This window comes from Dysidea avara, chromosome 2, assembly GCF_963678975.1.
Source record: "Dysidea avara chromosome 2, odDysAvar1.4, whole genome shotgun sequence".
Lineage (NCBI taxonomy): Eukaryota > Metazoa > Porifera > Demospongiae > Dictyoceratida > Dysideidae > Dysidea > Dysidea avara.
In genome coordinates, this window is record NC_089273.1 from 53,873,674 (window position 1) to 53,886,127 (window position 12,454).

Here is a 12,454-nt window from a genome sequence, read left to right on the forward strand (position 1 = left end):
ACAGTATTACTATTGATATTATGTTGTGTGATAGAGTTGGGTAGTTTGACAAAATCTCAACTACTGGAAAAGATTAAGGAGCTACAAGGAATAGCTTACCAACTAGGGCTGGAAGAAGGTCAGTAGTTGACTATTACCCACTGATCTATTGTTGAATATCATTATCTTTAGTGTGTGTATGGAACTAGTTAAAATTTGTATTGTTTTATATCATCCAGTACGGTAGTACTGTATATTAGACTGGAGGTGTGGGTGTAGCCCGTGATATAATGTACCGTATTTGACTGGATAATAGCTGCGGCTACTACAACTTTCAGCAAGCAAAACCCTGCGGCTACCATGGGCTTGTGTGGCAGCAGCCCGTGGCGTTTATATGGATTCATGAGTGACTGGCCTTGTTCAATCATCTGTCGATACTGTCATTCATTCTAACTTCTCTCAAAAATGCTATGTCCGGGCTTAAAACAACTCCTTTGCCAGGTTTCTGCTTCAAACGTGTCTTATCAAGACTTGCAACAATATGTTCAGATACAAGCCGCGGCTCTTATTACAATAATTCTAGGCTGTAAAGTGATGCTATTATACGAGCCGCGGCTATTAACCGGTCAAATACGGTAACCCAAAAACCTGCATCGATTCCCCTCATGACAATGTGACAGTATTGGTTGGGTAAAATCTAGCCAAAAAGTCTCTTCAGATCGACTCAAAAGGTTTCATCAAGTTGCTACAGAATTTTTTTTAGGAATCTATTCAACAGAATTTTCTACTGCCTGCCTGATGCATTCAGTCAAGTGTAGCAGATAGTGGCTATAGCTACAGTCATACTTCTTTCACAGAATCACTTCAAATTCACTTACGTAAGAATAAACCTTGGTATATTGATACCCGAAAACCAGCCTTACTTTCCCTGACGACAATATAGTAGGTAAAACTAAGCCCAAACAAGTCTTCAGATCAACCTGAAATGCAACAAGTTGGATTAGTCCATGATATTAAATCACAGTAAAACAATAAGAAGTGTTATATCCCTACTGTGCATTTCCATTATGGTATCTTGAGCACAGTAGGGATATAACACTTCTTATTGTTTTGTGATTTAATATCATGCACTACTCCAGCTTGTTTCAATACTTTTTATCGATGTGTTATGGTCCCTACTCTAGTTGAAAATTCAAAAAAAAAAAAACATGTACAGTGAAGCCTGTCTATTCTGGTCATCATAGGGAAAAAAATTTCCTGATCTCATTAAGGAGGTGGCTGCATTATGCAGGTCACTTTGTACACAGTTGGCACATGTGGGGATTTTTATAATGGCCAGTTTAGACTGGTGACCTCTTTATGCAGTGACCTGATTAGACAGGTTTCACTGTACCTGTTTGTTAACTTTTTTTGTAAGATAAATTTATGACTGGTGAACCTACGTAATTTGCTTAGCAATGAGGAAGGTCCCAGCTTTTTTCACGAGCCACACCTACTTATTAGGATTATACATCATTGTCTGTAGCTAGTCATACATGGAGTCACTCCATTTAGTAAGTAGCAATCTGAAGACATGGTACTAAGCTATGTACATTGCTGTGTGCATGCCCAAGGTAAAGCCATGCCCACTTTTATTGATTGTTAGGTGCCAGTGTATGTCTGCATATAATTGTTGTGAGCCACACCTACATATTGACAATTGTGCATTGGGCTAAGTGCTTTGAGTGGGTGCCGTCATACTTTTGTCCACTGCTAAAGTTTGACCACAAATAAGTTTATTTGCCCTCTACCGCAACAGTTTCACCCACCAAAACTTTCTCCCTATACGGTATATCTGCGTATGGATGAAGCTTCTCATAATTCCCTGAAATCCACTCAAGATACAAATCCACTGTAGTAGATTATTCATGTTTGCTATACAGTGTAACTACAGCACAAGCAAAATGTAATATTTTAAAGTGTGTTTAACGGTTAGCCACATACTAATTAATCCGCTGAGAACTTTTGGGGAATGTGTGTTTACACAAACAATATGGACACACTTCACAATACTAGGTGGGGTAGCTTTATTCTTACAGCCTACAACAACACTTTGAATAAAAGTCTGTTCACTGGGCTACTCAATGACACTGAAACTACAGTGGCTTACTTGTTAGTTATGAAGCGATGAAGAGCGGCAAGTGGCATCTCCGTGTTTCAAAATTCTTGCCATGTGTTTAATTTTGATTGTGGGTTTACTCACATGTGTCATATATTGCATGATAATAAATTTAATGGCAGAGGTTGCTGAAAGGTGATATAGTATGCACAAGTTGAGTTGGATCCTGAGAAAACAGCTAAAATAAAGGGTGGGTTCTTCTCAAAGTAGTTAACATTTCAGCCAACCAGATGATTAACGGTGGCAGTAAATGTGTCAGAAACAAACACATGTGTTTTGAGTCCATTACAAGTTGTAACGGATATAGCACTTTTATAGCTGAAATGTATGGTGGAAATTTTGGTTGGCCATAAGTATTGTGTCAAGCATTTGAATGCAAAGATTTTGAAATATTTTTAGCGGGCCAAGCAGTGCTACAAATGAGTTAAATTTCAAGATCATCTGTAATTACATCATCCAGGAGTTATTAAATGTTTTTAAAGATCCAGCTCAACCCATACACACTATAGGATCAACTACCATCAAGTTATCGACCATTTTATAAAGATATATAAAGGGTTTGCATGTTTCCTTACAGAAATGTAATTTTAATGGCTATATAGTTTTGGTTTCACCATTTGGCATTAGGGTAAACCCCTAGGTATTATTTTAATCCTTTTTACATCACAAGTAGAATGACGTATATTGTGTATGTAGCCACAGGAGTAAAGTTTTGAATGTTACAGTGCTTTGTGCAAGGCATGCATATTTATTAAGTTTAAACCCAGTTTTCTGGATTATGTGGGTTTAAGGGTTATAACACCACTACAAGTGCAATATGGAAATAATAGCACGAGGGTGAGAGACCAATACAGCACAAGGTGAAGTTGAGTGGTGTATTTGGTCCACACCAGACTGATATTTGTTTCACATTGCACGAGAGTGGCAGTACTTTAACTGCCTTCAGGTCATCTTTGTTCTTTTGTAGACTCAAACTGTGTCGGTTTTCAGCCATCATATAATCGGTAAGTGTCTTAATAGTACATGTTTGGTCATGAAACAAACAGATAACATCTGCTACTGGTGATTGGATATGTTACGCACGCGATCAACAGTGTTGTATTTTCTGTACGCAGTACTGTATGGAAACAGTAGAACTCTTATTTGTTTGATCTTTGTCCACGCAAGTGCTGTACGGTGTACTAAAAGTATGTAACAGTACAATGAGCATAACAGCCCATGCTATGGTTGTCAGAACAATGAGCATAACAGCCCATGCTATGGTTGTCAGAACAATGAGCATAACAGCCCATGTTATGGTTGTCAGAACAATGAGCATAACAGCCCATGCTATGGTTGTCAGAACAATGAGCATAACAGCCCATGTTATGGTTGTCAGAACAAGGAGCATAACAGCCCATGCTATGGTTGTCAGAACAATGAGCATAACAGCCCATGCTATGGTTGTCAGAACAATGAGCATAACAGCCCATGTTATGGTTGTCAGAACAATGAGCATAACAGCCCATGCTATGGTTGTCAGAACAATGAGCATAACAGCCCATGCTATGGTTGTCAGAACAATGAGCATAACAGCCCATGCTATGGTTGTCAGAACAAGGAGCATAACAGCCCATACTATGGTTGTCAGAACAATGAGCATAACAGCCCATGCTATGGTTGTCAGAACAATGAACATAACAGCCCATGTTATGGTTGTCAGAACTTCTTAGATTGGGGTCTACTCAGTGGTATTACTGCCTGAGGGTAAGGATAGCTACTCTCTGTGTTATAAAATTTATAAAAATGTTGAAAGTTACCAAAAGTTGGACGGTGACACATTAAGTCAAACACGAAGTGATTTCCAGTGCTTAGAAAGTTAATTCAAGTAGCAGCATTGTGCATCCAAGTGGTCAATGATTAGCCTTGGCATGTCATGACTATAGTGATAATCCACAATTCCTAGTCCAATATTCCTTACTGTGACAGTTTTTGTCATGAGAGTACATGTTATGCACAACTTACCGCCCATCAAACTGGTCAAGAGCAGTAACCGACATCCACAAGTAATTTACTCTGATGTCATGTATCAAATAGAAGTGGTGACTATCGTGGTGGTGCACAACTTACAGCCCATTATGCTATAAGTAACACATTTAATACTATCAGTAAGGAAGCATGTGACTGTGGTAGCAAAATAATTACATGGCTTCCTAATTTGCAAAATGAACTTGAACATGTCATTGCATACCAGTTAAAGCACCGCCGCGAGTACAATATGGAAATAAAATCACAATGGCATGGGCGAGAGACTACTATAGCACGAGGCGAAGCCGAGTACTATATTTGGCTTGAGCCCAAGCCCAAGCACTTATATTTACATATTGTACAAGTGTAGCGGTGCTTTAACTGGTTTAAGGTGCTATCTTGTCTTGTATGGAGCACTCATTTCGTGAACTCGAACCACATCAGTTATCAGCCATCAGACAATCGGTAAGTGTCTACATAGAACAGGTGTGATAAAACAAACAAATAGTGTATTTTAGGTTACTTTTGGCGATTGAAAATGTCACACTCGTGATCTTGTTTTTCGTAAGCAATGGTTCATTATTTTCCAATTAGTGCATAACTGTTCTTTATTTTCCAAACCATTGCATAACTGTACTTTATTGTGATGCACATGGAAAATATAGCACGCTTGAATGCATTACGGAAAATAAAGCACTCCTTTCACTTTGATCTCACCCACGCAAAGTACTTTAAATCGTGATGAAATGCAACAACATCAAATGACACTACGGAAGAATGACGACTCAGATAGTATTATTTTGTTCTCTTATTCAATATCCTTCCTATTAAAACAACTTTGCTCCCTTCACTTATTAAAACAACTTCATAGCCTTCACTTGTAACTTGTTGATGTATAGTGGCCCATTGTGTGTACCCCTCCTGTGTGTCATTGCTGTGTTCAACTGTAGTAACATGAAGTGACGTGTTTGTATATTATTTCATTTCCATTCTTAAGTATTTTATGAATTACACAGTATAGTAATTATCAATTACATCCATTCCTCCTACAGCAAGGGAGATGGCACGTGGAAAATGTCTGGAAATATTTGAAGATATTTCAGCTATCACTAATAATTCTGCTAGCTCACATGATCCACAAAGCAATCACCATAGCAACAATGATATCACTACAACTACTGATACATAGTTTGTGTAATTATTGTTGTACATAATTCTGTAAATATATTTATATTACGTATGTATCTATACAATCATATGATACAATGCTCATATGTAATAATGTTACATCTTGTAACATGGTCTTGTCTTGTTGATGGTCAATTCCGTTGTTACGGATGTACATTCACACACTTCCTCTGCTTACTCTATTAGCACACAGTAATGTTTCACTATACTAATATCACAAGGACATATATTACCTGCCATACTTTTACCATAGCAATATGTAAGAATATTTTGCTTACTTTAATTGGACAAGAAAAGGATAATATTAAGTGTTATGGATGTACGTGGAAACTTGCTCAAATTTCAATACAAAGATTAAAACTGTAGAACTATGGGGTATATTCAACAATGTTTATTGAAGATATTTTCACCATAGAGATTGCTTTTAAAATTAAGTGCAAGAGAACTATGTTTCTTATTTCATATGAAATTAGCAGCTGCATTATGGTGTTACGGATGTACAAATCTTATGTTACGGACGTACAGCTCTGATTTCAGTTTGCTTATAAGATAGATTTATATGCTTGATGCTTAGTGAGGACTTGTACAGTCCATGTTGTACAGCTACTATGCATAAACGGTGTATAAACATGAAAACAGATGGTGTGTATAGTTGTACTACAAATACAGGCTGTATACATACAGCTCCGTATGGTACTAACAAAAATAGTACCCTTGATCCTACAATTTTTTGAAGGGGGAGGGGGATTGATTAGATGTTTCACAAAATAACTTTTTTTAACATGTAACATTTGAAGCACATTACAGTATAGTGAGACATGTACATATAAGTTATTTCTAGTATGGTCCATTCTGTTGTTATGGACGTACATTTACAGTTTGTATACATCTATGTATCATTACATTGTGAAAGAAATATTTCTGTAAAAGTTTTACACGTTTCAACCGGCCAAGAAAGGGTCATTACTGTATTTAGTGTAATAGGAAATCTCAAAAGTGGGTTGGGAGGCAGATTACTCAGGTTAAGCTAGGTTAGGGGTTCATTCCCTTTTAGAGAGCCCATCTCCTCTTTGAAAATATCACTGAGGCAATTCCAATGACAGTGTCCTAGGTGCATGTTGTACAGCTGTTGGTAACCTAGATTCTCAAAGCAAATCATGATCAGATACTACCACAGTCTGGAGATACACCTTGTACATCCAATGATTCCAGTCTCTGCCAAACAGCAGATAACACACAGAAACATCTACAATCAAGGTCATCTGAATACTGCATTTATTTGCTGCTTAGTACTTTCCATTTGCCATTAAAAGAGTGTGGTAAGGTGACTGACAACAAGGCTACTACCAACTGATTCTGGTAGATCTGCAAGAATTTCATGGTCATTCCAGTACAATTCCCTTCTAATTCTATGACCATGTGTTAAAGAGAGCTAAACTGAGTTATGTGCTTTATTGTTGACAAGAGGAAACAGAGTTTATCATAAAGCTGTTGTACAACTTTCAGAGCAGTATACTGGTGGGTTTCCCATTCATGTTACGAACGTACAACCTGCATAACACCAGTACTAGCTGTTCTTTAAATAGAATCACAATTTTTATAGTTGTGCCTTATTGGAAGCTTATTTATAATATAAAATGGCACAAAATTCATAGCAGTGTATCCACTGCTGCACAAACTTTAGTGTGTATATGCGTTACGGACATACGGTACAGCATTGCTCTAATTGCTCACCACTTTATAGCACTCCTAAACATTAATACAAGATTTTTGTAATAATTTCGTACAAAACATGTGAAAATTGATCCATTAAACAATTATTGACTAAAATGACCTTATCATTTGGAATTTCTGCCCTTTTGAGTTTTAAAGTGTCAAAATGATGAAATTTTGCATTAAGAATTGGTTCATCATAATACCGCCATAATTCAACTATTTTTGCTAAAAAATCTAGATCTGTTCAACAGTATTAAGTGAAACTACAAGGCTTATGAGTATTTATGATTACATTATGGTTGGAAGATCTTTTGGTTTAATTTTTAGCTATGAGGTTTCATGTATCATGGAATTGACCCATTGATAAGAGTCCCATAATTTCAGGGATGTAAATGTGTGTGTACTCTGGAAAGGACAATCGACAAATGTCCTAATTGTCAGTGTCTTGAATGTGTGCACACTAATACAAATGGGACCATGGGCAAGTGTCCTGATTATCAAGGTGCCCTTATTAGTGAGGTGTCCTGTTATGAGAGATCTAAACATGTATACACTAATACAAACAAGTAGATGGAAAAATTAAGAAGATTAGGGATCAAAGAAAGTGAAACAAGGGAATAGGGTGGTGGAAAATGAATGGCTGCCTACACCTGCAGATGTCCTGGTGGACGTTTAATCCCTAAACCTCAGTCTATAACCTGTTTAGGGTTTAAATGTCCACCATGCAGGTATAGGCTTTGTCACCAGTTTTTGGCAAAAGTACCCTTACACACACATAATTATACATTGTAGCTTCTGAGGTCCTGTTGCTTGTTCCATTCTTACCAGGTCTCCTGGATCAACCACTGAAAGATGAAGTCACCAGATTTTTGAAAATCAGGTGAATTTCTGAATTTTGAACATAGAACTGAGCTGAAGTACAAAAAAATTTGTGAATTATTTTGCACTTCAGGACTTCCACTGTCTACGTTGTGCTGTGAGTTTCTACATCTGCTCTGAACACATTATTGTCTGGTTTTAGGAATACATGACGTAGACAGTGGAAGTCCTGAAGTGCAAAATATAATGTGTGTCCTTATCCCTTATAAGTGCATAATCCACAATGAAAAAGCACAGAAATGGTTTGTTGATAGGAACAGACATCCTGGGGATATACAGTGGAATCTCAGTTTTCCGGATCTCACTTATCCAGATTCTCAGGTAACCAAACTATGAAAATGACTATTTTATTAGAGTAGTGACTGTTCTATTAGGGTAGTTGATGATACTAAAGATTTTGATTATGCTATTTTTAAGGTTATTTATACACAATTTCAGAGATGTGGACTTTCAGACTTATTGACCACCTCTGGTCCAAAGGGGTTTGGATAACTGAGGTTCCACTGTACAGAGATTACTAGGTCCCACAATCAATTGTATCTATATTTCATTCTGAGCAAGCGCATGATGTTTAAATAACAACTGTTTTTGGCAGCAAAACTTTTACATACTTCCAGATATGAAAGCATTTAATACTGTTTCTCTATTGTTTCATGGCCAATTCGCTATATTTCAGTTAAAAACCTGTCCTCATGCAATCAACAAGGATCACCAGTAGATATTCACTTAAAGGCTCTGCTTGTGAAGATGACAACAAGGCAACTAATCTTGAGTAATTTAATTTGTTAAGTGATATTGTTTGAACAGTTCTACAGTGTTCCAGATCAACGTATAAACTTTCCAAATAAGTAAAATCCTCAGAGTTTCTAACCTCAAAGGATATCTTATGCAAGTAACACCCCTGTGTTGTTTAAACCGTACATAGCATAATTGATATAATTTTGCTCTTTATAATGTTGAATTAAAAAAATTTAATTTGCTAGTCCGTGTGACCCTCTATATACTAGCGTGTGACCCTCTGTATACTAGCGTGTGACCCTCTGTATACTAGCGTGTGACCCTCTGTATACTAGCGTGTGACCCTCTGTATACTAGCGTGTGACCCTCTGTATACTAGCGTGTGACCCTCTGTATACTAGCGTGTGACCCTCTGTATACTAGCGTGTGACCCTCTGTATACTAGCGTGTGACCCTCTGTATACTAGCATGTGACCCTCTGTATACAAGTCCAGTCTATTATTCCAGCATAATAAGGTGTGGGAAAATCATCAAACATATGTTGAGACAATACTAACATCATAATAATAGGCTGAAGTTTGCAATAGAAGTTGCAATAAAATTACCTGTTGACCATACCAATGTCCATCAATGGTAAATTATAAAATACAACGATTGCTAATATTTTCAGTCCCAAGGTATAAAGTTACCAGTATTGTTTTCAGATACGATGAATTTTGTGACTTATGTAACAGTTGCAGCATTGTATAGTTGTTTTAGTTAAAATTTTGAGGCATAATTGGAATTGGATAAGGAAAAGCATAATAGGTATATAAATTTGAAGTATAATAGACTCAAGACAATATACAAGTGACAGATTGATGAATATCTATAGCCACTACACTGGCTTGTGTGTATGTTTCATAACATTTTTACGTTGTACTTTATATGGGAGCCATTGGGAGGATCAGAATGTACTCTATTTTCCATACAGTACAGTTATGTGGAAATGTTTATTTAAGGAATGTTATGAAAACAACCCCAATTCAGACAACAAGATGGATCCCATGAGTATCACTAAAACTAGCCAAACTGATCCTACATTAATTTGTTCTATGACTAGAAATCGATTACCTGAACAGTCCAGTTGCCAAAAGTCGAAGCAACAACCCAACCCAGATAGCATGACACTATCAAATGTTAAAACTAGTCTAGAAGTGATTTCGGTACTCAAGATAATCACTCTAAACAAGACAGCCAGGACCGGAAGTGCAATAATACTTAATTGTCTTGAAACAAATACTGCACTTGGCTTCACCTCATGCTGCATTAGCCTCTTAACATACCCCTGTGTGGCCAGTATGATATAATGTGACCTTGAAGAACATGAGTACTGTACATGTGTGCTGTGGTACATGGTGCGCTACTTCTAAAAATACAAGCACTCAACTTGTACTACATAGCCGTTGTTACCAGTACAGAGAGGTGGTTACCTGTCATAAAGTACAGCCTTGAGTACCTGTCATATCTTTACTGAATAAATAAAATCACTTTCTTTAACTTTGTTTAACATCTCTTGTCCACACATTGGTCTTAAGACAATCAATTTCCGCTCTGTTCACTAATTGCTAGTTACAGGTGTTTAACTTTTAAGCAAGCTGATTTATATAATCAATTATGGGCACAAGTTACTATTACACTATACTCATGCCATCACCTTCCACCCTGCCGCCTCTAAACTCATTACTACTATAATTAATCACATCCACTAATAATGTTTAGACAAACTAGCCATTGTTTTCAGCTGAGAATCCTGCTCCAGAAAGAAACTACATGCTACTTGTAAACAGGGTGGCTTGTAATAATTATATAGTAGCTGACAGAGCTCAAAATGAGGGTACACAGGGATATACATATATTGTTAAAAAAAATTTTCCAGAAATAGTATACGTTGTTAGCTACAAGTTGCAGCAATTTAAAAAACTCATGAAAAAGATTTTTCTGCAGTTAATATCACAAGTGAGAACTGTCTCAAACTATCCCAACAGTGAGAATACAGGATGGTTTGAGATCAATTTACTCTAATAGAACAGTCAAGTATAATACATCTATACTCTACTGTTATAGAACAGTTAAGATAGTCTGTTGTTCTAATCTACTAACATCCAAGTGCTAGAAGTGAGACCACTAGTTGTGGCCAAAAATAATACTGAGTTTGGGCATAGGGAATATTAATATTATAATCTTTGCTTTGGTAATATGCTGAGACAAGCACCATACAACGTACTTAATATTGCAAACTGATAAACTCTGACAGTTAAAATTGTAACAATTAAAGTGTTAGCTCCACTGGTCTGAGAAATTAGTGTTATTTTACAATTCCAGCACTGCACTGGTAGCTGAACTCACCACAAGGTGAGATAGTATAGTAGAAGTGATTACTAGCAGTAGTCAACTACAACAACTATTCCTTGGTGACAACAAGTTGTGCTCAGCAGGAGCCATAAAGATAGTCACAGCTCTACAAGGCTCCCACACTATACAGGTACTGGGATTAAGCCATAATCATATCACATGTGAGGCAGCTGGTGAAATATCTACAGCAGTGTCCAGTATGTCATATTTGTCCACCTTGATGTTTGATCTGACATGGCTACCAGCCAATCAGCCAACATTCACCTCAAAATACTTGTTTACACTATGGTGTACAGAGGTTAGTTTAATCTCCTAACAACAGAACATTATCAACGTGAGCGACTATGCAGGGGCCCCAGGTGGTAGGAAACAGTGAAATGGATGTCTGTGTTGATCAATGATTAACATTTTTGCTGCTACCAAGACATGGTTGGATTTCTATTGCTGACAGTGAGATTTTTCCTTATAATTATGCCATCCATCAGAATTGTGCATAATAGCCATGATCATTGTTGTCGTGGAGTTGCATTTCTTCCCTCAGTTCACTGTTAGACCTCCAATACATAGAGTCTCTTCAGGTTGAACTAACACTACATGATCTTGTTGTGTTTATCGTTCTTCGTATAACAACTTTTTGGCTGAGTGTGAGTCAGCTTATCTGCAACTTGCAGTTGCATTACAACTGTACCAGCTACTGATTGTGTTGAGATGCTTTTAGAGGATAAAACTGTATACACCTACTCTGAAGTTTACTTGTGACATTGTCATCAGTCATCACCAGCCTGGATATTCATAAGGCTACTGGAACTGATGGTCTTCCAGCTTGATTCATTAGAGCTCTGCTCAACTTTATAGTGATTGTTCCCTGTTCCCTTGTAGTGGAAGGAAGCTACTATGACTCCTGTCCCCAAGTGAAAGCAGCAACTAATTTGTCTCAGTTTCAACCAATTTTTGTGTTACCAACCTTATCTAATGTATATATTAGAACATGTTTTATATAATCAAATAACTCAAATTGTTTACACCTTGATAAATATGGTACTCACCAATCAGGATTTTGTGCAAAGGATTATGATTGAGAGCTAAAAATATACTGGTGGTGTATTTTAGATCTAGCCAAGGTGTTTGATACTGTCAATTTTATGTTTTAAATTAAACTATTGCGGATCTCGAGGAGCATCTTATTACTTGCTGGTCTTTCAAATCAGCAGCAAAGAGTTCTGAACTATCTGACTGGGGTCATGCAGATGTCAGTTGGTGTGTCCCAAGGATCTATTTTAGGCCCCGTGCTTTAATGACCTGTCGATTGCCACCCAACACTCACTTTTGGATTGGTATGCTGATGATGCTGAAGCCATTCAGACTTGAGTCTAGTAGAGACTTTCTTGCTGTCTG

General features: G+C 37.2%; 1 protein-coding gene across 2 annotated transcripts in view; it reads left to right on the plus strand.

The window, feature by feature from the left end:
* The window catches only part of LOC136247687 (protein lin-52 homolog), a 38,094-nt gene extending 32,663 nt beyond the window's left edge, over positions 1 to 5,431 (plus strand). The window contains exons 6-8 of one of the 2 annotated variants that reach the window (XM_066039515.1): positions 35 to 118; positions 3,105 to 3,141; positions 5,197 to 5,431. In XM_066039515.1, coding sequence (XP_065895587.1) covers positions 35 to 118; positions 3,105 to 3,141; positions 5,197 to 5,236 — 161 coding nt within the window. In that variant the 3' untranslated portion in view covers positions 5,237 to 5,431. The remainder of the gene's footprint in view (positions 1 to 34; positions 119 to 3,104; positions 3,142 to 5,196) is intronic. The other variant, XM_066039514.1, reaches the window with a different exon arrangement.
* Positions 5,432 to 12,454: the final 7,023 nt, after the last annotated feature.